We start from the raw sequence: 23,532 nt of genomic DNA, 5'->3' as shown, positions 1-23,532 counted from the left end.
TTACATGTATGTAAATGACACCTTATTTTGACTACTTTTTTTAATGTATATAAGTTAAGATTTAATACTGTTTTTGTTATTTTTAATTTTTTTATGATGTTTTATATTATAATAATATTTCTACATCGGAATAGTCGATATGATATACCTAGCTATGATTTAATTAGATAATTAATCAAAATAATATACAACGATGCAAAAATACGATGCGTAAACAGAACTACTATGTTTATTTTTTTAAAGTAATACGTAGGTTAGTATAACGTTCGTCCCGCTCAGCGTCATTAAATAATATTATGAGAACGCCGAGAACGTGTTTGGCAGAACCAATTTGTTGTTGTAAAGATACGTTTTCTCTTCGGCGTCCAACGCTCTGTACTATAATAAGTATTTTGAATGCGACGCGGCGCCGTTGTCGGACCAGTGTACCTAAAATGCCATCGTTTGGACGCCGCGGCCGAATAGCAACGAATATTATTTGTGCTAAACGCAGATTGACGATGATAAATATTAAAATATTATAATAATATTAAAATTGTTTCCTAATGACTGCGATGTACAGTGTTTTATTTTTTCTATAAAATGATAGTTAGCTTTTAGATGATTTATGACGCCATAGGTATATATAATCATTGTCATTATAATATTATTATTCAAACGAGTTTTGGTATAATTAATAATTATCTATTCTGATAACCAGGCGATCCCGAGTTCGGCGTAACAACGAATATTATATTATTATTTAGTTGTTCGTTCGACAAACATTATTCGAAAAATGTGTATTGGTGGTAGGGCTTATTTAAACGCGTATATTAGATATTTCATGAATGTTGTATTCAACATCTCTGTTGTGGTAGTATAGGCCTCACACACGCGCGAGCGCACATACATATTATAATATACCGAGTGGTCCATTTAAGGTAGAACACTTTTTATTTTAAAAACCATTAACGTTTTTGGAAATATATTTTTTACATAATTTCTCTCTTAAACGGTTAAATAAAAATACTATATCAATATTTTTTCGAATGTTGAAAAAAAATGTCGCTTTGTAATCGCTCAAAATCGTGTAAAACGAATATTTTCGGTCAGTGTCGTTTTATAAAGTATATATTAAGCGTCTTTTTCGATCGCTCCGTATACAACGAAAATATAATAATATTATCGTGGCAGATGTTTGAAATCGGTGTTCAAATAAACTCCAGTTCTAGAATATTCTCCCGAAACCTTTGACGACGAATGGGGGACGAGTGTGGCGGGCGGAGTCTACGTTTATTGTAAACAAGTGCGGTATTCGAGCTTCGCGCTACGGCGCATGCGTCGTAACAACAACAGAACCGATCGTCCAGCGCAGGTGCCCGTCTCTCGACGCCGTCGGCCGGCGGGGCTACCTGTAGAGTGTCGGGTGGTGCGGGGACCAGCGACCCCAACTGGCGGCGCGCCGGAGGGGAGACGGTGTAAATCGCGGCGCGCGTGTGTTCGAGAAACGGCTCCGCGGACGGGCGAGCGGTGGAAGGGTGGTACGCTCCGTTGGCCGGGCGGCCGCGCGTCATTGGTCGTCGGGGCGTTGGCTCGGCGTCATCTCGTCCGCGTTTTAATCCGGACGGTTGCCCGCACTGCGACGCAGTACACTTGCTCTATCGATCGGCCCGCGTCGTTCGCGTTACCGGCGCCACTCGCAGCGGCTATACCCGCCCCGGTTACCCGGGCCCGCATTCGTTTTGCTGTACGCGCTCCTGACGGACGCGCGTCCGGTCGTCCACTTTTAGTCAACAATCGTCATGGCGGTCGATCACCAGTCGTCGTAATAACAAACATTCCGCGGTGCTTCGTCGCGTGAACATGGGCGCCCAAGAGTCGTCGTTCGATTCGTCGTCCGAGGACGAGGATTCGGACGGCAGTTCCTGCAATTCTTCCCGAGTTTCTCGCCGTTCGTCACACACTTCGGTGAGCAGAAAATATCACAATACTAATAACATTATCACATAATGACGTAATATTTTGAAATTTTATCGCTGATTATTTGTTAATCGCCTTTGTCCCCATTTCCGGATCGCATTAACCGCATTATATATAATCGATATAACTCTCTACTGTTATAATATTATAGACCTCATAATATCAGTTAGCTATTGTCATTGCAATTCGTTCGGAGCGATTTAATGTGTTAAGCTCTATTCAATATATTATTATTATGCTAAGATTATATTGGAATATCGAGAACGACGTTATTACATTCGTCATTATGATATTATGGTATCTCCTAACCTTTGCAATTATAACTAATTGTTTTTTATATTGTATCTATATTATTTATTATATTTTGGTAAACATTTATTGAATACGTAAATCATAATCCATAAATGTTTTGTGGCTTAAATAAATGTGACTGATGATAACAGATATTATAAAACCGTATATTATATCGCTTAAAATAAGGTGTTGTGTTTGGTTAAAAATTGTGTACTACACCGTTAATATACTTTGGTCATAAATAATAGGAATTTTCTTTGAATCGTCGTTGTATTTTACTTATCAACATATTTCAATTTATTTATATTATATCTGAAAATAATTTATTGAGAATGATTTAAATACCCGTTTAAATGTTACACGGTTTTTTGTAATATAGATTTTGATGTGTATGAAATTACAGGATATAATATATTATTGAGTTGGAGAAAACGAAAGGATAAAGTGAGGTGGTGTGAGAGAGAGAATGAGTAAGAGGAAAAGAGAGTGAGAAGGCACGAGAGAGAGAGAGAGAGAGAGAGAGAGAGAGAGAGAGAGAGAGAGAGAGCGAGAGAGAGAGCGAGAGAGAGAGAGAGAGAGAGAGAGAGAGAGAAGAGAGAGAGAGAGAGAGAGAGAGAGCGAGAATGAATGAGTGAGTGAGTGTGAAGGGGGAAAGAGTGAGACGGTATGAGAGAGAGAAAGAGAGAGAGAGAGAGAGGGTAAAGAGTGAGACGGTATGAGTGAATGAGAAAGGGGAGAGAGAAGGAATAAGTGAGATGGAAGAGAGATAGCGAGCATAGAACTCCGCTATGGTCGCTACGGGTGTAAATGTTGTGTGATATACATTAAACATGCTGTATGTGAAAAATATTTAAGCTATGAGCCGAAAGTCATCTATCATGTTTTTTTATTTGTAATTCAACGACTGCGTGTGTGTTAACGGTGCTCTTTAATAATTGATTAGTCGTTATCTTTTAGTGTTCGTATGCATGTAGATAATACGTACCGTGTATAATTAATGTATAATTATTGTGTATGCTTCTATATGTCGGGCATTTAAGCCGCGGTTATAAAAACATCCGTGAGAAATATATTGTAATGAAACCGGTTGTGACAAAGTTTACTGTGACACAAATGTTAAATCTAGGACGCTATAGTGGACGTGTGGTGGAACGAAAACGACAAGGGTAGTCGATTTTCAAGGTTATTGGAACAAATACATTATTAAAAAAAAAATTATCTTTTGACTGAGATTCGATACCGACCGCTTTTAAGTTCAAGACAGATGATTTTCGAAATGCATTTGTGTCATATAAATGTGGCGAAGTAAGGCATATCAATTATGCGCTAAAATGAAAATAATTGTTTTCTTAAAACATCAATCTTTTGACAATTGTTTCAACTATTATTCGATAACTTTTCTAAAAATATTTCCCGAAAATTTTAAAATGAATTCTTTTAATTAAATTATAGGTTTATTATTGTTGGTATTCAAAATTTAAAAATAAAATGTTGAATGGTTAAAAATTCAATTAAAACAACTTTGGGCGTATTTGTGTATCAAAGGTCATAGGTATCGTACAAGTATAATTAGTATAAATAAATACAACTGTGTTCACAGCTGTATAATACTATTAATACTACATTTTTAATATTACTTACGTAATTGAATTTGATGTACTATTTTAAAATAAAATGCTCTAAATAAAAAATTATAAATGTCGGTCACTTAAATTTGTCCAATGTGGATAAATGAATAAATATATAACACATGTTATCAATAGTGGTAGGAAGAAGGAACCTAGTGATAGAAAGTACTAGATAGTACTCTGCGTTCATTTTTTGATAGGGTATTATTATTATTACAGCGCATGTGTTTAATGTAAAAAGAAAATTAAGTTTTGTTATCGCTTAGACCGGAACTATACACGCATTGATAATAAAGAATTGATGCGCCACGCCTATACTTATAAACATTAGGTCATAGTCCATAGACCTTTTACTAACAGACTGGCCTTTCGTATTCATAGAACGGTCATAGTTAGAGGGCGCGCTTTTTGTGTGACTTGTGACTCCATAATATTAATATTATTTCTAGAGAACAGATATCCTCTGCCTCACAAAGGTGCCTATTGTCCTTTTTTTATCATTTACTATAAATCAATTATTGAAATACAAAATATTATTGAAAAAATGCATGGATTATAAAAAAAGCACCTACATTAATTGTTTGATAACGTATGATAAAGTCGAATAGTCAATCCATTCTTTATTATCTGTATGTATACACGGCGTATTCGCCGCGTTTCGAATGCTGCGTATTCCGCGGTGTTTTCCGCCGAATTAAAAATGCGTTAGTTTATAATTTATATCGGAGTAGCTATACTCGACGGATGTAATACGCCGCGTTTTCATCCGCTGTGGAAAACGCAATCCGGCTTGCGTTTTAACCGAAAGTAATAAAAAGCGGCGTATTACGTCCGTCGTGTATAGCCACTCCGATATAAACCAATGCATTTTTAATTCGATGGACAACGCTGCGGAATATTCCGTGTTTAGCTTCGACCTTATACGGTATAGTACATTTGTGTACGATTATAATAATTATATAAAAATAAGTTTCAATAATAACAGTAACAATAATTATTTTTCAATAATTTTTGAATAGAAATATAAATAAATATATAAAATAAAATATTGAACGAAAAGTGTTGATTAATAAAACGAACAAATGATCTTATGATTTCAGTATTGCAATTCCTTCCTAATATATTTTTTTGTCAAATAACAATACATATCATGAAAAGTGACATGTTTTTCAAAACTTGTTTCTAAATGTTTCAGGATTAAGCATAAATTACGATTTGCATGAGCTAAGTATTTTATAATACCTACCTATAGTATAAACGAAAGCATGCAGTATCAGTTCATTTCTGACAGTCGTAATGTAAAGTTGTTGTCGTATATTAAAATTATCGTTTTTATGATGTCGACTTCGAATGATAAATGTTTTTCGCAGGTTTAGCCAATTATAAATAAAGTTATTATTTGCTTAAAGGGTAATGGTAACTATCATATGAAATGTACTGATAATTTTAACCTAACAAATAAAAAAGACAGGGTATGAGAAACATACATTGATATTTATAATATTTTAAAAATATTTTTAAGCGTTTTCGTGTAATAATATTATTACAAATACTATTGAGCATTAAAAATTCTGTGGTGCTCGAGTAAAATGTCTTATGTTCAAAATTAATAATTTCAGGGAAATTAAATTTAAATTTTGAATACATTTTGAGAAAAAACTTTTTATTTTAATAAACTTTAACATAAACAAAAAATATATAGCCACACTTGTATAAAATACTCATACATGAGAAATGGGTTAAAAGTATTAAGTCAAAATTTATAAATATGTGTTAAAAGGTTTAAGTCTACTTAAACTGTTTATATATATTTTTAACTGTGCATAAAGACTTATGTGATTTAATCCATTATGACCAATATTTTCAATAAAGGCGCTTTTTACACATTCGTATTATGACGCATTGGACATGGATAGAACTTAGTTCTTTTTACCCGCAAAGATCCCTTCAGATCCCTTAAAACAGTCATATTTCGTATTCTTATATAATTCAATACCTACTACCATCAATTTGCTAAAGACCTGATGAACATTATTAATAAATGTATTAAATAGTTGTAGGAATTAGTGTTATTTATTGCCTGAACTGCATATTCGATCTTCATCTTTGAAAGATTATTAAATTCAAAATTATGTCAGTTTGGAGCTTGCTTTAATTTATTATACTGTTACTTTCAATTTTAAACAAATTTGTATAATATTCCTCTTTAATTAATGGCTTAAATGAATCCAACTATAGAAAGTTTAATTACATTAATTTGGTTAGAAAACATATATATATATTATACTATTAAAATCTATTGAACAATTTAAATTTACTCTTAAATCTTCATTTGTGAATAATCAATTTCAAATAGTTTTCATCAAATGGGGAAAATTAGAAAAAATAGACTTATATTGCGGTATTGAAACGATTTTTAAAATAATTATAAAAGTTTTTTTCTCCCAATACTTATTCAAATAAATTTATTTACACTCAATAGTATCCATACAAAACCAAGTTTAAAATATAGTTATTTATAAGTTAGTAATTACTCTTATATTTCAAAACGAATGAATAATTTAAACATTTTTACAATCTTTCTATTGTTATTTTTAAATTTTAATTGTATAATACCTTTTATAGGATCATGTAAGGCAAACACTGCTATAGGCTGTACAAATTTCTTAGATACACTTTGCCACGTTAAGACTCTTCCGTAATTTGCTTTATTACTACTGTCTTTTTAGGATTTTACTTCTCTATTAATCCCTAAGCTCAATTTGAGTTAAGTTCTCTAGTGTTGACACTTAAGCTTTCTCGTAAACTAAGTTAATCTAAAAGTATAATACTTTTTTCCAATATAATTTTTAGCTGAAAACTTTTTAATTAAAAGTTTAAATACATTTGTATCAAAACCACTGCCCAAGTGCCATCAAACGTTCTCTTATGGTATTAATACAAGGATGTGTAATACATTCTGCTCTTTAATAAACTTATATCCACTAGATATCTAGAAAAAATACATTAAATTGTTTTTAATCAAGTATTTTTTAAATTATTTTATTATCTAAACTAAAATTATAAATGTACCTTAATTGAAACAATGAACATAATAACATCCAGTTCTCACTGTAACTACCTAAAATTTTTGGAATTTTTAATGTTTGAAGCATTATTTATTTCATATATAATAAATCAGTTAAGTTTTTTGAAAGGTATATTGTTGTTGTAAATTATTTGCTGGAAACTGTTAGTAGAGTTTTTTTTTTAATTTAATATAATTCTAATTTTGTAATTTTACGTTTTGCTTTAAAGTCTTGGTAACATCTGTTTTAATTATTTTTGAATTATTTTTGAATTATTGTGTTGTTATTTTTATTTTTGTTTAGTGAAAAGTAAACTTTTGACGATTTATTATTTACTTCCTTTATTTTTTATATTGTTTAGTAATTTTCTACATCATAAACACATGCTACTGAAAATTAGATAAATCAGTTTAATTTGCAGGTATTACATTTTTAAAATACTATGGACGTGTTTTTTTTTTTTATAATGTAAGAAATGTGAATATATAGTTTCTTTTTTACTGTGTTTAAGTATTACTGTACATGTAGAATGATACCATAAATCTCAAAAGTTACAGTTCAAGTTAAAAGTCCTTAAGTTTTATGATTTAATTTGTTGTCTTATTTAATATATATTAATGTATTAATTTTTAAATTTGATATGATCATTTTGTATAAGAATTAAGAAATATTTGAAATTCTTATATCCTGCTTAATAATTTTAATATAAAAAAAGCCACCGATTAATCACTGATGATGTTCTTACCTTTAACTTTTATAATAGATCAATTTACTTTAATATTTAAGCTTACTACTCAAAATGGGATCTGTTTAACCTAAATAATTCTGCTATTTGTCTGTGATATTAAGACAACACAATGTGTCATGTCATGTCACACAATGTCATGTGGGTTAGTGTAAGGTCTTAATGTTAAAGAACATATTATAATACAAAAATAAATATATAATTTATTAAATTTTATTTTATAAATATTTTTTATTGTGTAAATGTTGATCTGTTAATTAATCCAACAAAATGATAAAATGCATTATTCTTGTGTACAACATGTTTGCTTGATATGGAATAAGTTTTAAAAGTAAAAGTAGATTAACATTCGGATCATAAACAATTCGTTCAGATATATTGGTTATATTATAATGGTACTTAAAAAATAATATCTTGAAAGTACTATTACATTCAGCGGCATATTGGGGGGGGGGGGTCCATACTACTAATAGTTTAGCATATATGCATGCATATTTAATAGTTTTTAAGTACATAAAAGTCAAAGCCTTGGTGATAACTAATAAATAATTTTAAATTAAAACATAATATAAATAAGTATAAGGTATATGTAACATATGAGAATACGTTTATCAATGAGTGAAGTGTACTTATGTTTAATTTTAAAATTGTATACTACAGAAAAGAACCACTTAGACTATATTCATAATTAAGAATTGAAATATATATATTATGCAAAAAACAATATATTTTGCTGTCAGCATTTTTTGTTTAAAAACTTAAAAACAACAAATTTTATAATAATAGGTACATTTTTTTAATAAATAGTACCTACTCTAAAAATATACTTTTCAAATTACGATACTACAGTTGTTTCAAAAATACCTATGAATTATCTATTATACCGATCAATCTAATACGACATTAAATTTTAACGTTTTTTACTCTTGATTTATAACATTTATTTTATGGAATTAAAATAAATACATTTTTTGATGAAATCGTTCTAAATCAAAATTAACATAATGATATTTCAATAAGTGTTATCTGATAAATATATAAATTAGTATGATGAACGAAAAGTACACCATACAAAAAAATAAATATATTCTCGCATATGATACAATTTACTTTGATAATAGTTGTGCAAGTACTCAAGTACTGCAAGCATACTAACGATATATTTTTCACGCACAACCACACTGCTCGTTCACTCGTATTCTTTATTTTGTACTCCGAGAAATAATTAACATATAATTAATATTTATTTTTAATTAATTGATTTTGTTTTACCTTTTTATTATAAAATAGGAAGACAACAAAGACGACGAAGACGACGAAGACATTAATAACTTGACAAATTTTCAACGTAAAAAAATTAGCCAGTCTTCTGAAAATCGTGTTGCATGTATGTCAACTGTAAAATCTGGAATTTCAGCACCATACGAATCACCTTCGTTGTGTAAACCGCTAAATCAACCACTTCCACTATCGCACCAACAGAAACAGCAATCACTATTACGGTCACTGCGTGAATCTTCGCTGTTGAATACCAGGATGGTTGACTCAAGCAGCGTTGATGTAGAAGCCGAAAAAAACAAAAAACTCTTGGAATGGGAACTATCTGCGCTGGAAGCGGACGACTTGAGGTCGCATGCCTGGTATCATGGCCAACAGGTTGACCGTATCAAGGCTGAGCGGCTTTTACGCCAGTACGTCGCTGAAGAGCACGGGTTCGGTATTATAGTAGAACGACAACATACGGAAGAAGATTCCAGTGACTCAGATGGGGCGAATGACATCACCAGTGATAACAGTGACTCGGATGAGACGATAGACATCGCCAGTGATAGCAGTGACGCAGGTTTTCCCTTTGAAGATCTGGTTGATGAACATGGCGTGGTTGTTGATCCATTGAAGGCTACGTCCACCCGTTTAGCTGCAGCAGTGAAGTTGCGACAACGCCGCTGCCTTGACGGCGTGTTACCGACGAAAAGACCCAAACGACCTCGGCGGCATTTCTACTGTTTCTTAGTTCGAGACAGTTTGAATGTCCGGCCACCGGGCCGATACGTTGTGTCGTGCCTACGGGTTGACAAGTATGAAGACCTCGAGACTGGACATAAATACAAAACCGATAAGCAACTACGCAAGTTTCGCCAACAACAACAACGACGACAACGAAGACAGAACCGACATCCGGTGTTACATTTTGTTGTGAATGAGGTGAGCATCAGATGTTTTATTTAAACTATTATTTAGTAATTTATTTACATTATTCTCTTGGTTCTAATAAAAATTGTTTTTAAATAATCTTCTCAAGACCGTAGAGTGTATTGAAAAATTACCACATTTCAAAAACGACTTAGGGATTTATTTAAACTACATTTTTTTTATAAAGATTATTCAACAATAATTGGTTTCTATGATTTTTTTTTTTTTATATAATTAAGTATTGAATTTTTAAAATATTTGATTTAAATTTAAAAAATAATATATGACATCTTTTAAATGGTGAATTACAGGATAATAAGAGTATATATTCTTGGTGCTGTATTTTTGCATTCTTTCACACATTTGGACTCAATATTTCATCAAATTTAAATAAATAAACTATGTATCAAATAAAAAATTATAACTTAATTTTATTAAGAAGATTTTAAACATTACACATAATTAAAAGTAAACCAAAACAATATATTTTCATAACTTATGTCATAACTTCATTCTACTCAAAAATGAGATTTAAAAATTACTATTTAAATGTCTTATGGTTAGCAAAATTAAATTGTTAAAGACATTTAACATTGAACAAATAGATATGAAATGTAAAAGATTCAATAATAATCTATAATTTTCCAGCATTGAATTTTTTGATTAGTTTTTCCATTAAATAAGTATTTCAAAAAAAAAAAAAAAACTTCGATGTAAAAATTTAACGTTAAAATTTTTGCTTGTAGTCTTCAGTATTTTAGAGCTCAACTTATTTTTTTAATGTTCCTAATTTTCTTTATTAGCATCAACTTTATTGAATCCAATCAATCCAAATTGAAATTTTATTTTTCGGATCAACGTCAATCATATTAATAAACTATAATACTGTGAAATTTCTATTGGTAGACACCCCTCAAAAGGGGATACTTTCCAACAGTGGACATCTTCATAATAAATAATAAATTTTAGTTAAATTAATATAAATCATATTAAAATAAACAATTAACAAATTATTACAGTACAGTAAATAATAAATAATTACATTTATGTATTAGATAATTCTTTTATGAATATGTATGTATACTTAGCTAACCTAACCTTTTGGATGTGCTTTGTAATTTTTTCTAATAGCGCCTACGATTACAAACATTTTGTAATTTATCGTAAATTTCTTTTTTGTAGAGGTTTTCTCAATTCTGGACTACTCCCTATAGTTAATATTTCTTTACTCAACATGTCTGATCACTATATAATATAACTCACTCGTCTTATTCATTTTGGAATCGGCTAACGTCACAGTATCACGGTCTAATGGTTTACCAAAATATTACGATAGTTTTTTTTTCTGTATAATATAGTTTTCAGATCCACTGAATTCTAAAAATTGTAACCGTCGCTGATGGACAAGATTAATTGGAAAAGTTATACTTAGTTATCTTTAGTTTAATAAGTATTAATATACATATTTGTCTGTATTGTTTTTTCTTGTTTTTTAATATTTTGATGTTCATCCTAAAATTATAGATAATCCTGCAACCCGGAACAGTATACGAGCGATCGCAGTTTACTTTTGGAGAAACTTTACCTTCGTTGACTTCCGCTATTTCTGCTGCAGCAGTAAACAGCAATAGCAAATATCAGCCGGGATTTGATAGCGTGCCTGATCTTATCAGGTACTATGTCGGTGGTGCTGATGATAATGCCGTATTGTCTTATGGCGGTGGAAATGATGGAGTTGTGAGTGGTACGATGCTTTCTCGGACACAACAATCTGAAGTACGAATTCGGTATCCATGCAATCGACGTCGCCCATTGATGACAAATAACTTTATGGCTGAAGCTGCTACTCCAAGTATTCTCCCAAGTGCGATGGGAAATTCCCGATTAAATTCTCGATGTGCCTTAACTGCAACTCCCAACCATACTGAAGAATTACAGATATTATCTACTTCTCCCGATAGGTCAACAGAAGCATCAATGTCATCTCAAAATAAGTTCTATCGACGCCGTTCACCATCGCCACCGCCTCATTCTTCAAAATGGATGCGTGTACAATCTTCAAGGTCATCAGTTCGGAAAACTCCTTCATCGATGATAACTCCCGAAATGATGAGGTCTTCAAATCCAAGGGTTGATTCACAATCATCAATTACATTAGTATCGTCAAATCTCTCAGTTTCAACTTTTCCACGCCAACCAAAGTCATCTTTTCCACTTCCATCAACTTCCGGATCATCTCCTCCTTCGTCTAAACGTCCTTCATCGTCTGTATCAAAAACTAACCAATTACAACGCACTTCATCATGTTCAGGTATGCCATCGAGAAATACCCCAGATTTGACGATTTCTGATATATTAGCTGCATCATCATCACCTTTAATAAACTCATTAAGACCTTTACCGTGTACATCAAAAATTGATTCGAGATTACCCGATTCACGGAACGGAATTTGCAGGATAAGTGTGTCTGTCTCCAATGACGGTGTACCATCACTGTCCGTTGTAGATCCCCCTAGAACATCATCGTCCGTTAGAGATATGTTTAATGAACGTGATGACGATGTGTTTTCACCATCTTTCAAAAGAGAAGTTACGTCGTCATTTTCACAAGTTCGAATACGCAATGGGGGGTATCGCAATATGATCCCACCTTGGTACAAAAAACAATACATTGATCGTCAAAATATGAGTAGTCCAGATAGACATAGTTCCCTAAATCAATTAAATAATCGTCAGAGTCAATCCAGAAGACGCCAAGCTTCTAGAAATAATTCAAGTATAAAGAGTTCCTCAGAAAATGATGAAGATGTAGATGACGACGACGATGATGATGATGATAATGAACAAGAGAAACAGCAATCTTCGTCCTCTGATTCGTCTTTTGTTTCAACATCTACGTTAAAGAATGAAGAGATTGGACGAAAAAGAGGTAAACATAGACGTTTATCAAATCGAAAGATAGTAAAAAAAGAAACTGAAGATGAGGAGGATCAAGAAGTTGAGAATCAAACGCATAATGAGGAGGATCGAGAATTTGAGAATCAGACTGATAATGAAGAAGATCAAGAGGTTGAAAATCAGACGGATAATGAAGAGGAAGAAGTTAAGAATCACACGGATAATGAGAAAGAAAATACTGAAGAAGATAAAGTGTCAAGTGATGAGCAGACTAATTTACATTCAGATTTCATCGTAGAAAACTCATCATCGGAAACATCTGAAAATGAAAATTTTCAGAAATGCCGCACTCGTTGGACTAACACAATGCGCAAAGGGTTAGTTGATATTCTGGAACATCCAGAGCTAGATAACCAGAATGGACAACCTACTCAAATTACGGGGACACCAAACCGTGATCCCCGACAACGAGGTTCGCGGCAAATAAAACAGGCGCAAAACGAAGACCATGAGGTCAAACATATGGGTAAAAGAACAGAATCCAAACTATTAACAAGTACAGACCAAGCAGATACTTTAGGCCAAGTTTCACCGCCTCAAAGTTGTATTACTCACTGCTCCATTCGATCATCCAATAATAATCTAACAGAAAACATGATTAGACAATGGTTAGGATTACAAAGAATTTCAAACCAAAGTAGTAACTCGGATGTAGCAGTATTAAATAATGAAGGCCAAATACCACAGATCACAATTTTACCACGCACTCGGCGACAACAGTGGCAAAACAATAGTTATGGGAACGCGTCTGAGGACCATCATTTACCGGCAGAAGAGTTTCTCCGAGAAAACGTGTCTTCATCGGTAGAAACCCAACTTCGAGTGCTGAAGAATGTGAATCATCCTCAGATGGATCAGATGATGCTTGGCCTTAGTATCGCCAACCAAGAGGGTGATATCGCTCCCGTGACCAAAGCCTGCCAATTGAATATGATCAACGAATGCAGTACTGGCATATCCAGTTTAGAAACAGGTGCTGCGTGCGATTACGTTAATATCAATCCTGACATCGATGGCCATAACAACCCAGTCGATGAAGTTGACACCCAGCATGGTAACATCAATTTTCTTGAAAAGACCCATCGTAGAAAAAAATGCAAAGCCAGCAAACAACAGAGCAATAATAATTACAATAGTCTTGTTGATAACAACATCGAAATTGCTGTCGATTATGAAAATATAATTTCTCACAGCACTGACAATACTTCTGATTTTAATTACGAAAATATAGATCAAACCACTGATAAAAAACGGCAAAAAATAATGAATGATTTTAATGGAGGTAGTACAGCAGTTGCCGATGCTTTGTTGGCCGTTCACCTGGCGATAATTGGAGATCCTGACGATACCGGTAGAACAACAGTAGGTACTGGCAAATTAGCAGCCGCTTTGTGTCGTGCTGATGGCCAGACCACCGTACTACCATATCGACGGAATCTTACTGAGAGTGAACAAGCTGGACCACTTTTGAGTACATGCCCGCTTCAACTTTTGGATCAACCAGGACCAGCCGGACGTCGAGCTCGTCTGGATATCATTGAAAGGTTGGATATTTTTAAGAGCATAATATGCATTATTTAAGGTTATTTTTTTTCTATAGTTTTTAAGAAGAGTTATATTACCAAATAAATGCAAAATAAATGTAAAGTAACTAATGTGCGCATATATGACTTACGACTAGTAAAAGTACTTACTGCCTACTGACATATGCACGTGTAAAAAAGACAACATGACCGCAAACCTAATCTTTTCTGATTATAATATACTTCCTTTATGATTATATACTACTTAAACAGAGTGACCTAATTCTTTAATAATCGTAAGATCGAATTGGATCGCTTGTATATGTATTGGGTATTTTTTAAAATATGAATTACCACTTTGGTTATATTCTAGTAATATTAAATATTAAGTCAAAAATGTTCATTTTAAAAACCGCCTTAAGTTATTAATATGGTATCAAAGAATTTTAAGATTTTACTGCATTTAAATTCATCAACAAAATATCTCATTATTTAGTTACAGTGGAAGGTCTAAAAAATATTTTATTTTTGACCGAATAGAGCCGCCTTAATTTAATTTGTTTTTTTTCAAAGAGAATTCAAAAATTAGCGGATTCATGAAAATGTTAAATATAAATTTGTATTTTTGTACACAATTTAGTACGTTTTTTTTTTAGAAAGTAACTGTAACTTTTCATTGATGCAAATTATAAAAATATTTTGATAGGAATTAAAATATTTTTTATCTTTAATCTTATTTATACAATTTATTTATGTTTTTTTTTCTGATAATTAATAATAGTATTGTCGTACGAAAAACACATTTATTGTGAAATTTCTTGAAAAATCTATTATAATTCTAAAATTATTTTAATCGTAAAGAAATACAGCAAACGTTTAAGCCATAATATTAATTAGAATGTGTTAAGCGTAAACTAACATCATATTTTTCTTAATTTTGTTTTCAAAAAATTTGAATTTATAATACAAAACATAACAAACATATTTGTACATTTTCTTTTTGGTATGAAAAGGTCGTTTGTAAATCATGAAATCATGATGGTGTATTTGCGGAATTACGTATATAAATAAATGATTATCATAATCTATAATATTCCGAAATTTGTTAGAATCGTAGTGATAACCGTTTTTACATCATTACCAATTATATAGATATACAGCTGATCCCATAAATAGTTATGCAATTTCATGTTAATTAATAATAGTTTTTCTTGAAAAAAAATATCTACACGAGGGAAGTATATGTATGTGGTTTTCCATCAATACTACATTAAAATATAATATAACCTCCCACCCTAGACCCACATAACATAGAAGTTACAACCGTCTAGTATTTATTATACTACTTGTACAGTATTTAATATTAGTTACTATTATTATCATATAAAAATATGTTATATGTGTCGTGATCTTTTAGGTTTGCTTGTCTACAGTACCTGGTCGCAATGACAGTAATAGTGACGCCATGTCTGCTACTAATCGGCAGCCATATCAAAGAAAAAGAAAATCTAGCAGATGTAAATTTTGAGTGGAGTTTAGAAGATGAATACGAATACCGACGTCGACGATTTTATTACCGATGTGCTGGATTCGATAGTTGGCGCATGTCCGATAACGATTCAACTTCCGATGATGACGACGAGAGCTATAAATTAACAGCAAATTCAGATTTTAACTCAGGTTATTCATTGCCACCAAAGGAAGAATGGGCTGTTGAAAAGCGTCACTGGTTGGATTTACTGACTAGACATAGAGCAGCTGTCCTGGATAAGTGGATTCGTACGGCAGCTGATGCCAAACAAGCAGTGGGTGATGTGTATGGTTATCGGGCTTTGATGTCTGCATTATGTTCTGATAGGGTAATTAATAAAAATTAATTATAAAATTTTTTTATTTGATATATACAGGGTGATTCTTTTATCAAACAACATTCATTATTTCCAAAAGTATTCATATTTTTGATTTTTGAAAATATTTTTTTACATAGTTTCTAATTGTTAAAAAAACATAAAAATTTTTATAAAAAAATTATATTTTTAAATATTTTTTATCCTTATAATTTTTTAAGTTTTTTACTTTTTTGAATGACAACATAGATTTTTTATTTCATATTCCAAAGCAGAATAATTTTCTGAGTAATTCGATACATAAAAATCAAATTTAGGGTGAGTAGTTAATGAGTTATACTTATTCAAAGTTTTGACAAGCGGAGTAGTGGACAAACATTTTGCGTGGTAACCCCGTACCACTCCACTCCGCGCAGCTAAACTTTAAATACGTATAACTCGTATAACTCATTAACTACTCACCCTAAATTTGATTTTTATGTATCGAATTACTCAGAAAATTATTCTGCTTTGGAATATGAAATTAAAAATCTATGTTGTCATTCAAAAAAGTAAAAAACTTAAAAAATTATAAGGATAAAAAATATTTAAAAATATAATTTTTTTATAAAAACGTTGTTTTTTTAACAATTAGAAACTATGTAAAAAAATATTTTCAAAAAAAATGAATACTTTTGGAAATAATGAGTGTTGTTTGATAAAAAAATCACCCTGTATATTGCCAATAAATCTTCACTAATTATTTTTGTATACATTTTAGATCCAGTCATTACAAGATGCATGGGCAGCTCTTCGCCGGTTGCATACTGCAACAGCCGTGGCATTTGAATCCCGGCTTCGACCCGAGTTTCTGGGACGCAGAGAAAAGAATTTAGTGACAGTGTTGGGTAAACCAGGCACCAACGACACCGATAACAACGATGTGAATGAGCTATTACAGCTTCCACCAAACGCAACAGTACCTGATGCAACAGCATTGGCCGTACTTTACGAACATTTGTATAATGACAATATTTCTGATGCTGTTAGTATGAACACTACTGCCGCCAGCTCAAACGATATTGGCAGTATGAAGGAAAAAGATCCTAGATTATCGTCGTTTTTCACTTCACCATTGTTACTATCACCTTCACCTTGGTTATCTCTTAACAGTGGTATAAGTAGTGGATTAGGATCATCGGTGGGGTCTGACTACGGACTGAGTGCACTTCATATTTTATGTATTCAATACTCTGATTGGGTGCAGCAAAGTTACGGTGATGATGATTCTATATTACCTTTAATAAAATCACCAATGTTACAACTAGACCGGTTTCGCAGTAACTTCCGTGCCCTATTACGTCAGTATAGTGGAAGTGACTTTTGTGATTACGGCGATGATAATGTTAAATTTAACTATGTACCCAGTGACAAAGATGAAAACCTGCAGAGAAAAGAAAATACTTCCTTCCACGAGGAATTCAATTATAATCGAAACAACGAATTTGCATACGAACGGCAATATGAAGACAATGTGGAAAAGTATGGTACAAGTGGTGATAATGATGACTGTATCGATGACGATGATGATGATGATGCTACAGTTATATGCTGTAACGACAGAAATTCTCTTTCAACGATGAGAAACGATGCGGTTGATACCATGCACGGTGATACACACGTTTCTGCTAAAACAGAAAATCAACAACAAAAAACAACAAAAAACGAAAAAATTTCCCCCCATGAAAAAGATCAAGATGAAGACCTATATGATCGCTGGATCGAGGATGCGAGTATTTATAATCGAGGCTCCGCGCCGCTAAATATAGTGTTTTGCACCGAGCTTCATGTCCGCCTATTTTGGCCCCCTACACTTTTCCTCCAAGACATTAATGATGACAAAAATACCATTGATCATAAATCAGCAATACCCGCCTATGCGTTAGGTACGACCTACGTGGCGACTGCAACAGCTGCTTTTGATAATGAAGACAAATCTACTAATCATGTGCTATCGCCATTGGAACTGAATCATATAATAACGGAACAACTTGACCAGGCTGCCAAGGACATGCGTCTCAGGTATAAAGCTATGGACGATTTTTTGGATAGAGCGTGTGCCTATTCAACTTTTGTCGCTAAATTAGCGTACTAAAATAATAAATAGTGTCAAACAACAACGGCATTATCCGCTATCACAGTGTGTTTAAAAGAAGAAATACTCCGGTAAATATCTAGTATTGTAGACTTTAAGTTTGCTGAACTACGTTTGAGTAACAAATAATAGATCAAAATCATAACACAGTCAAGCAGATTTACAACTACATGCCGTATATTAATCCACTAGAAAATTGCAAGTATTATTCATTATTTATTTACTATAAGCCATGTACAATATTGTATTAAGGTTTTGTTATGATCTGTGTACAATAATTTATGAGGGCCCATTTTAAGTTTCAAAAAACTATCAAAATTTAACATTTTAAAGTATTATAATAGACGCTAAGTATTTGTCGTTGTACTTACTTAAGGACATTGTATCATTGGCGTGCACCTGCTATCATATTCATAGGTTAGATTAAGTTAGTTAAGTTATAATATATTATACCTGAGTCGTAAGAATACTCATTATTGGTTATATTCTAATTAAACTGCCCTGTGGCTGGAGGTAGTAAAAATGATAGTCACGGTGGTGAGCGCGGCCGATCGTAAGAGGCGATCAATGTGGGCTGCATGTGTCAAATATCATTCTGGTGGTGGCGATTACATGCTAAGAAGTTAAGAGCTTCTAGATATAAGACACATGTAGCAAAAAAAAACCAGCTATTCGTAAACAGTTCTTATAAGTTATGTTAATTTAAGGTTAAGAATTTAAAATTTAATATTAATGTTTATTATAAACACCTACTATGCATTTATTTATTTAGTTTTTATTTTAATTGGAGATAATGGACTGTTATTATTTATAATTTATAGTTTTAATGATATAGAGTTACTAGATGATGTTTTTTTCCAAGTTTTCGATTTTTCTTTCGCTGTGGATTAAAAATTACCAAGTTTCCAATTTTTATATTAAAATTTATTTTTAGTTAAGTTAAGTATTATGATTTAATACTTAAACTATAAAGAAAAATAAGTTTTTACCCAAAATTTATTTACATACTCATTCGTTTTATAAAGTACTTTCAATTTTGTTTTCGTTATTATAAATTATTCTATAGCTTCTTATACCTATTTAAAACTAGAACTTTAAATGTACATATACTTACAAGATTACGTAATTTAAGGAAACGAAACAAGAAGTTTCATAACTATTCGTGTGCGCATTAAAATAGATAAATTTTATTACTTTAGTTTAGAATATTTAAATTAAGATATAAGTTAAAATTTCAGTTTAAACAACATTTGAACATTGATACCAATATTTTGAGTAAAAGATATTTAAATTCAAAAATAAATTACAGTTTTGTAATTATTGATTACGAATATTTTTAAGTTTTGTTGTGCATCACAGGGGGGGGGAATTAATAATTATTTATATATAAAAAAATTTCAATATATATATATATATTGAAATTTTTCGTTCAAGTAAGACAACAATAGTTTCATTAGCAAACACCAAGCATAGGGCACTATAATATTATAGCTTCAGGTTCTATGCTAAACCACTGTTCGAGCCATTTTATATAAAATTAATGGATCTTAAATACTAATTTTACTAATTGTATAGTGATAATTAATACTTAGTATAATATACAAATTTTCTTTGGAAAATTTAATGAAATGGGGTGAGTTTTATATTATAATACTCGAGTCGTGGTTTTTGTTTTTTCATTTTTATTTTTCGGTGTACATGCATTTAGTGGTTACTACAACATTTGTGTGTACACGCCCGCTCGATAGTTTAAGTATAAATATAAGTATAATTATAATTGTATATAATATAAAATACAACAGTTCCTTGGAAATGTTGTAAAAATATAATAAAATTGCGGATTATTATTTTAGCTCGAGTCGAGGTTTTTGTTTTTTCATTTTTATTTTTCAGTGTACACGCAATTAGTGGTTACTTAGATACTACAACATTTGTGTGTACACGCCCGCTCGATAGTTTAAGTATAAATATAAGTATAATTATAATTGTATATAATATAGAATAGAACAGTTTCTTGGAAATATAAAGGTCGCAAAAATGATTATTATTATTAAGCTCGAGTCGAGGTTTTGGTTTTTTCATTTTTATTTTTCAGTGTACATGCATTTAGTAGTTACTTATTACTACATTTGTGTGTACACGCCCGCTCGATAGTTTAAGTATAAATATAAGTATAATTATAATTGTATATAATATAGAATAGAACAGTTCCTTGGAAGTTTAAACTTTAAAGGATGAAATGCGAATAATATTTATTAGTATTAAGCTCGAGTCGAGGTTTTGGTTTTTTCATTTTTATTTTTCAGTGTACATGCATTTAGTGGTTACTTACTACTACATTTGTGTGTACACGCCCGCTCGATAGTTTAAGTATAAATATAAGTATAATTATAATTGTATATAATATATTATATAGTAATCGTTGTATTTTATAAAATACAATAATTACTCACTTGAAAACTACACAAAGGTGCTAAAAAATTAAATATATGAATTATTATTAAGCTCGAGTCGAGGTTTTGATTTTTTCATTTTTATTTTTCAGTGTACATGCATTTAGTGGTTACTTACTACTATATTTGTGTGTACACGCCCGCTCGATAGTTTAAGTATAAATATAAGTAGGTATAATTATAATTGTATATAATATATTATATAGTAACTGTTGTATTTTATAAAATACAACAGTTACTTGGAAACATCGCTAAGGTGCTAAAAATATTAATATATGAAATTATATTAAGCTCGAGTCGAGGTTTTGGTTTTTTCATTTTTATTTTTCAGTGTACATGCATTTAGTGGTTACTTATTACAACATTTGTGTGTACACGCCCGCTCGATAGTTTAAGTATAGATATAAGTATAATCATAGGTAATAGTATTTAGTCTGTATTATAGTACCCGCCGTTTTCTTAGAAACGTCCCAATGAGAATAAGAAGAACTATTAGAGTATAAGTACTCGAGTCGGGGATTTTGTATTTTCATTTTTATTTTTCAGTGTACATGCACTTAGTCGTTAGTTACTAGTTCACTATACTACATTTGTATGTACACGCCCACTCGATAGTTTTAATATAGGCATAAGTATATTATTAATTTACACATTACTTTAAACAAGTTTTTAATGTATAATTACTAATTAAGTTATTTTGCTATGTCACCTATTTTTAATCTTAAGTTAAAATTGTTGTTAAGTATCGTAGTACCTAGATTCTTTAGTTTAGTATTAATTTTATTTATACTTTATTTTATACTAATAAATTGGTTAAATTGTTAATAATAATACTAATTGTATTATTATTCTATTTTAGCGGTGCCACCAATGATACAATAGATTACCTACATCAGCCCATTATATTCTCTTGTAAAATTTCATTTAATACTATTATTATGATTTCGAATAAAAAAAAAATAATTTTTACTTGCTTATAGTATTTTATGTTACTATGTTTATTATATTTTTTATTTACCGTTTAAAAATGAAGCGGTTTTGGCCATGGCTTAGATTAAATGAATAGCCAATAGAATTTTTTTATATGTTTATTTTACATTTTTTTTTGTACAGAGCATGTGTTTAAATCCTTAAGTTTAGATTGGTTTTATTTTCTGCTTTATTCATATTAGATTTAATAATAATTAAGTATACACTATAAATAATACATTTGTATTTAATTATATTATATGGACAAATCGCTCATTCACTGTCACTGTATTCACCCTATTACTGACAACTATAATATTCAGATAATTATGAGTATTAAATATTAATAAATACATTTTATTTCAATTGACCTTCCATGAATATGGTTAAGTTCTGTTAACTCGTTATCAATCCGTACATCGTTTCGTAGCCATATTAATTTGGTTTTTTTTAGTTCACTAAATGCTTATTTTGTGTAAGTACTTGGTGTTTAAAGGCTCAAAGATAAAAGTTTTTATGTTATTAATAATAAAATACTAATATCAGTTATTTAGTAGTAATATTAATAATAGTATTTATAATGTTTATATTCGAGTTGTTACACCGAATAATGTTTCATTCACAAAATATTTATAAGTTATTTTAAATGATACTGATATTCTCTATATTGACTACTAACTAATTTATTTGATGAGATTCTAAAATTACATTGCTGAATATTTTCATTTTACATTTAAACTTTAAAAACAATTATTTTCAATTAAATTACCCAGTCAAGATATTATAGAATCTATATTATGTTATTGTAAAAATAATCAAGTACAAATTATTTAATAGATGCCCAGGTTACGTATGGTATTTTAATTTATTGTTTGTCTATTTAACCTATGTATTTATTGAATATACTGGTATTTTTCATTATTATTAGTATATATAATTGGTAATATCATCATAATTTTGTGGAGCTCAAATATTGAAAAATTTGTGTCTACATTGTTAAAAACATAACGCATAAAATTGTTATTGTAAAAATTGTATAATATATCACTTGTAACGTATTAATACTACCAATAAATTAATTAACCATACTTAACTTTGCAGTAATTGATTGGTATAATTTTTTTCAAAACATATTATATTATGAATTATTATTTCTATGAGTCTTGTGTATTATCTACGATTAATAATTCCGTTGTATCGTAGCATTATTTTTCATATACATAAATATATATATTTTTTTTTTTTTTTTTGATGATTGATGATTTTTTTTTATTATTTTTATTTTAATTATATTCGTATATATTCGTATGTAATTATTCGTGTAATTTTATTTGAATTAATTAATAATAAAATAATACATTATAGTTTAATTGTAGTTTTTGTTTCTTACTTATAATTTTTCCTTTGAAATTTACCTATTACAACTACCCTCTACAACAGAGTTAGTTCACATACAATGCTTGGATAAAAAAGGAGTAGCGTCTATTTTGTTTTATACTGTCATATAAGTGTATAACTACAAATTTTATTATTGCAAGTGTATAAAATATTAAAATATATACCGATGGTCAACATAATATATTATACCATTAGAATTGTATTTTCATATTACATTATTTAATCACTTTAAATTTTAAAATAATAAAAAATAATCAATAGGAATTATGATTACAAGTGATTAACAGAACTGTATTTTGTAATTAAAGATGTATTTATCACTCTTTACAGCCTCTTTACATTTATAGTGCACTTGATTCAATT

The 23,532-nt window shown here is 30.6% G+C and overlaps 1 protein-coding gene across 1 annotated transcript; it reads left to right on the top strand.

Moving 5' to 3' along the window:
* Positions 1-722: 722 nt before the first annotated feature.
* LOC114119175 (uncharacterized) lies at positions 723-23,141 on the top strand. The gene is made up of 5 exons (XM_027980666.2): positions 723-1,947; positions 8,985-9,899; positions 11,412-14,389; positions 15,786-16,227; positions 16,976-23,141. Exons 1-5 carry the CDS (start codon positions 1,843-1,845, stop codon positions 18,347-18,349), a joined length of 5,814 nt encoding a protein of 1,937 aa, XP_027836467.2. The 5' UTR covers positions 723-1,842; the 3' UTR covers positions 18,350-23,141.
* Positions 23,142-23,532: the final 391 nt, after the last annotated feature.

This window comes from Aphis gossypii, chromosome X (genome assembly GCF_020184175.1).
Source record: "Aphis gossypii isolate Hap1 chromosome X, ASM2018417v2, whole genome shotgun sequence".
NCBI classification, from domain to species: domain Eukaryota; kingdom Metazoa; phylum Arthropoda; class Insecta; order Hemiptera; family Aphididae; genus Aphis; species Aphis gossypii.
The sequence above is the reverse complement of the archived record's forward strand: the minus strand, read 5'-3'. Positions and strand labels throughout refer to the sequence as shown.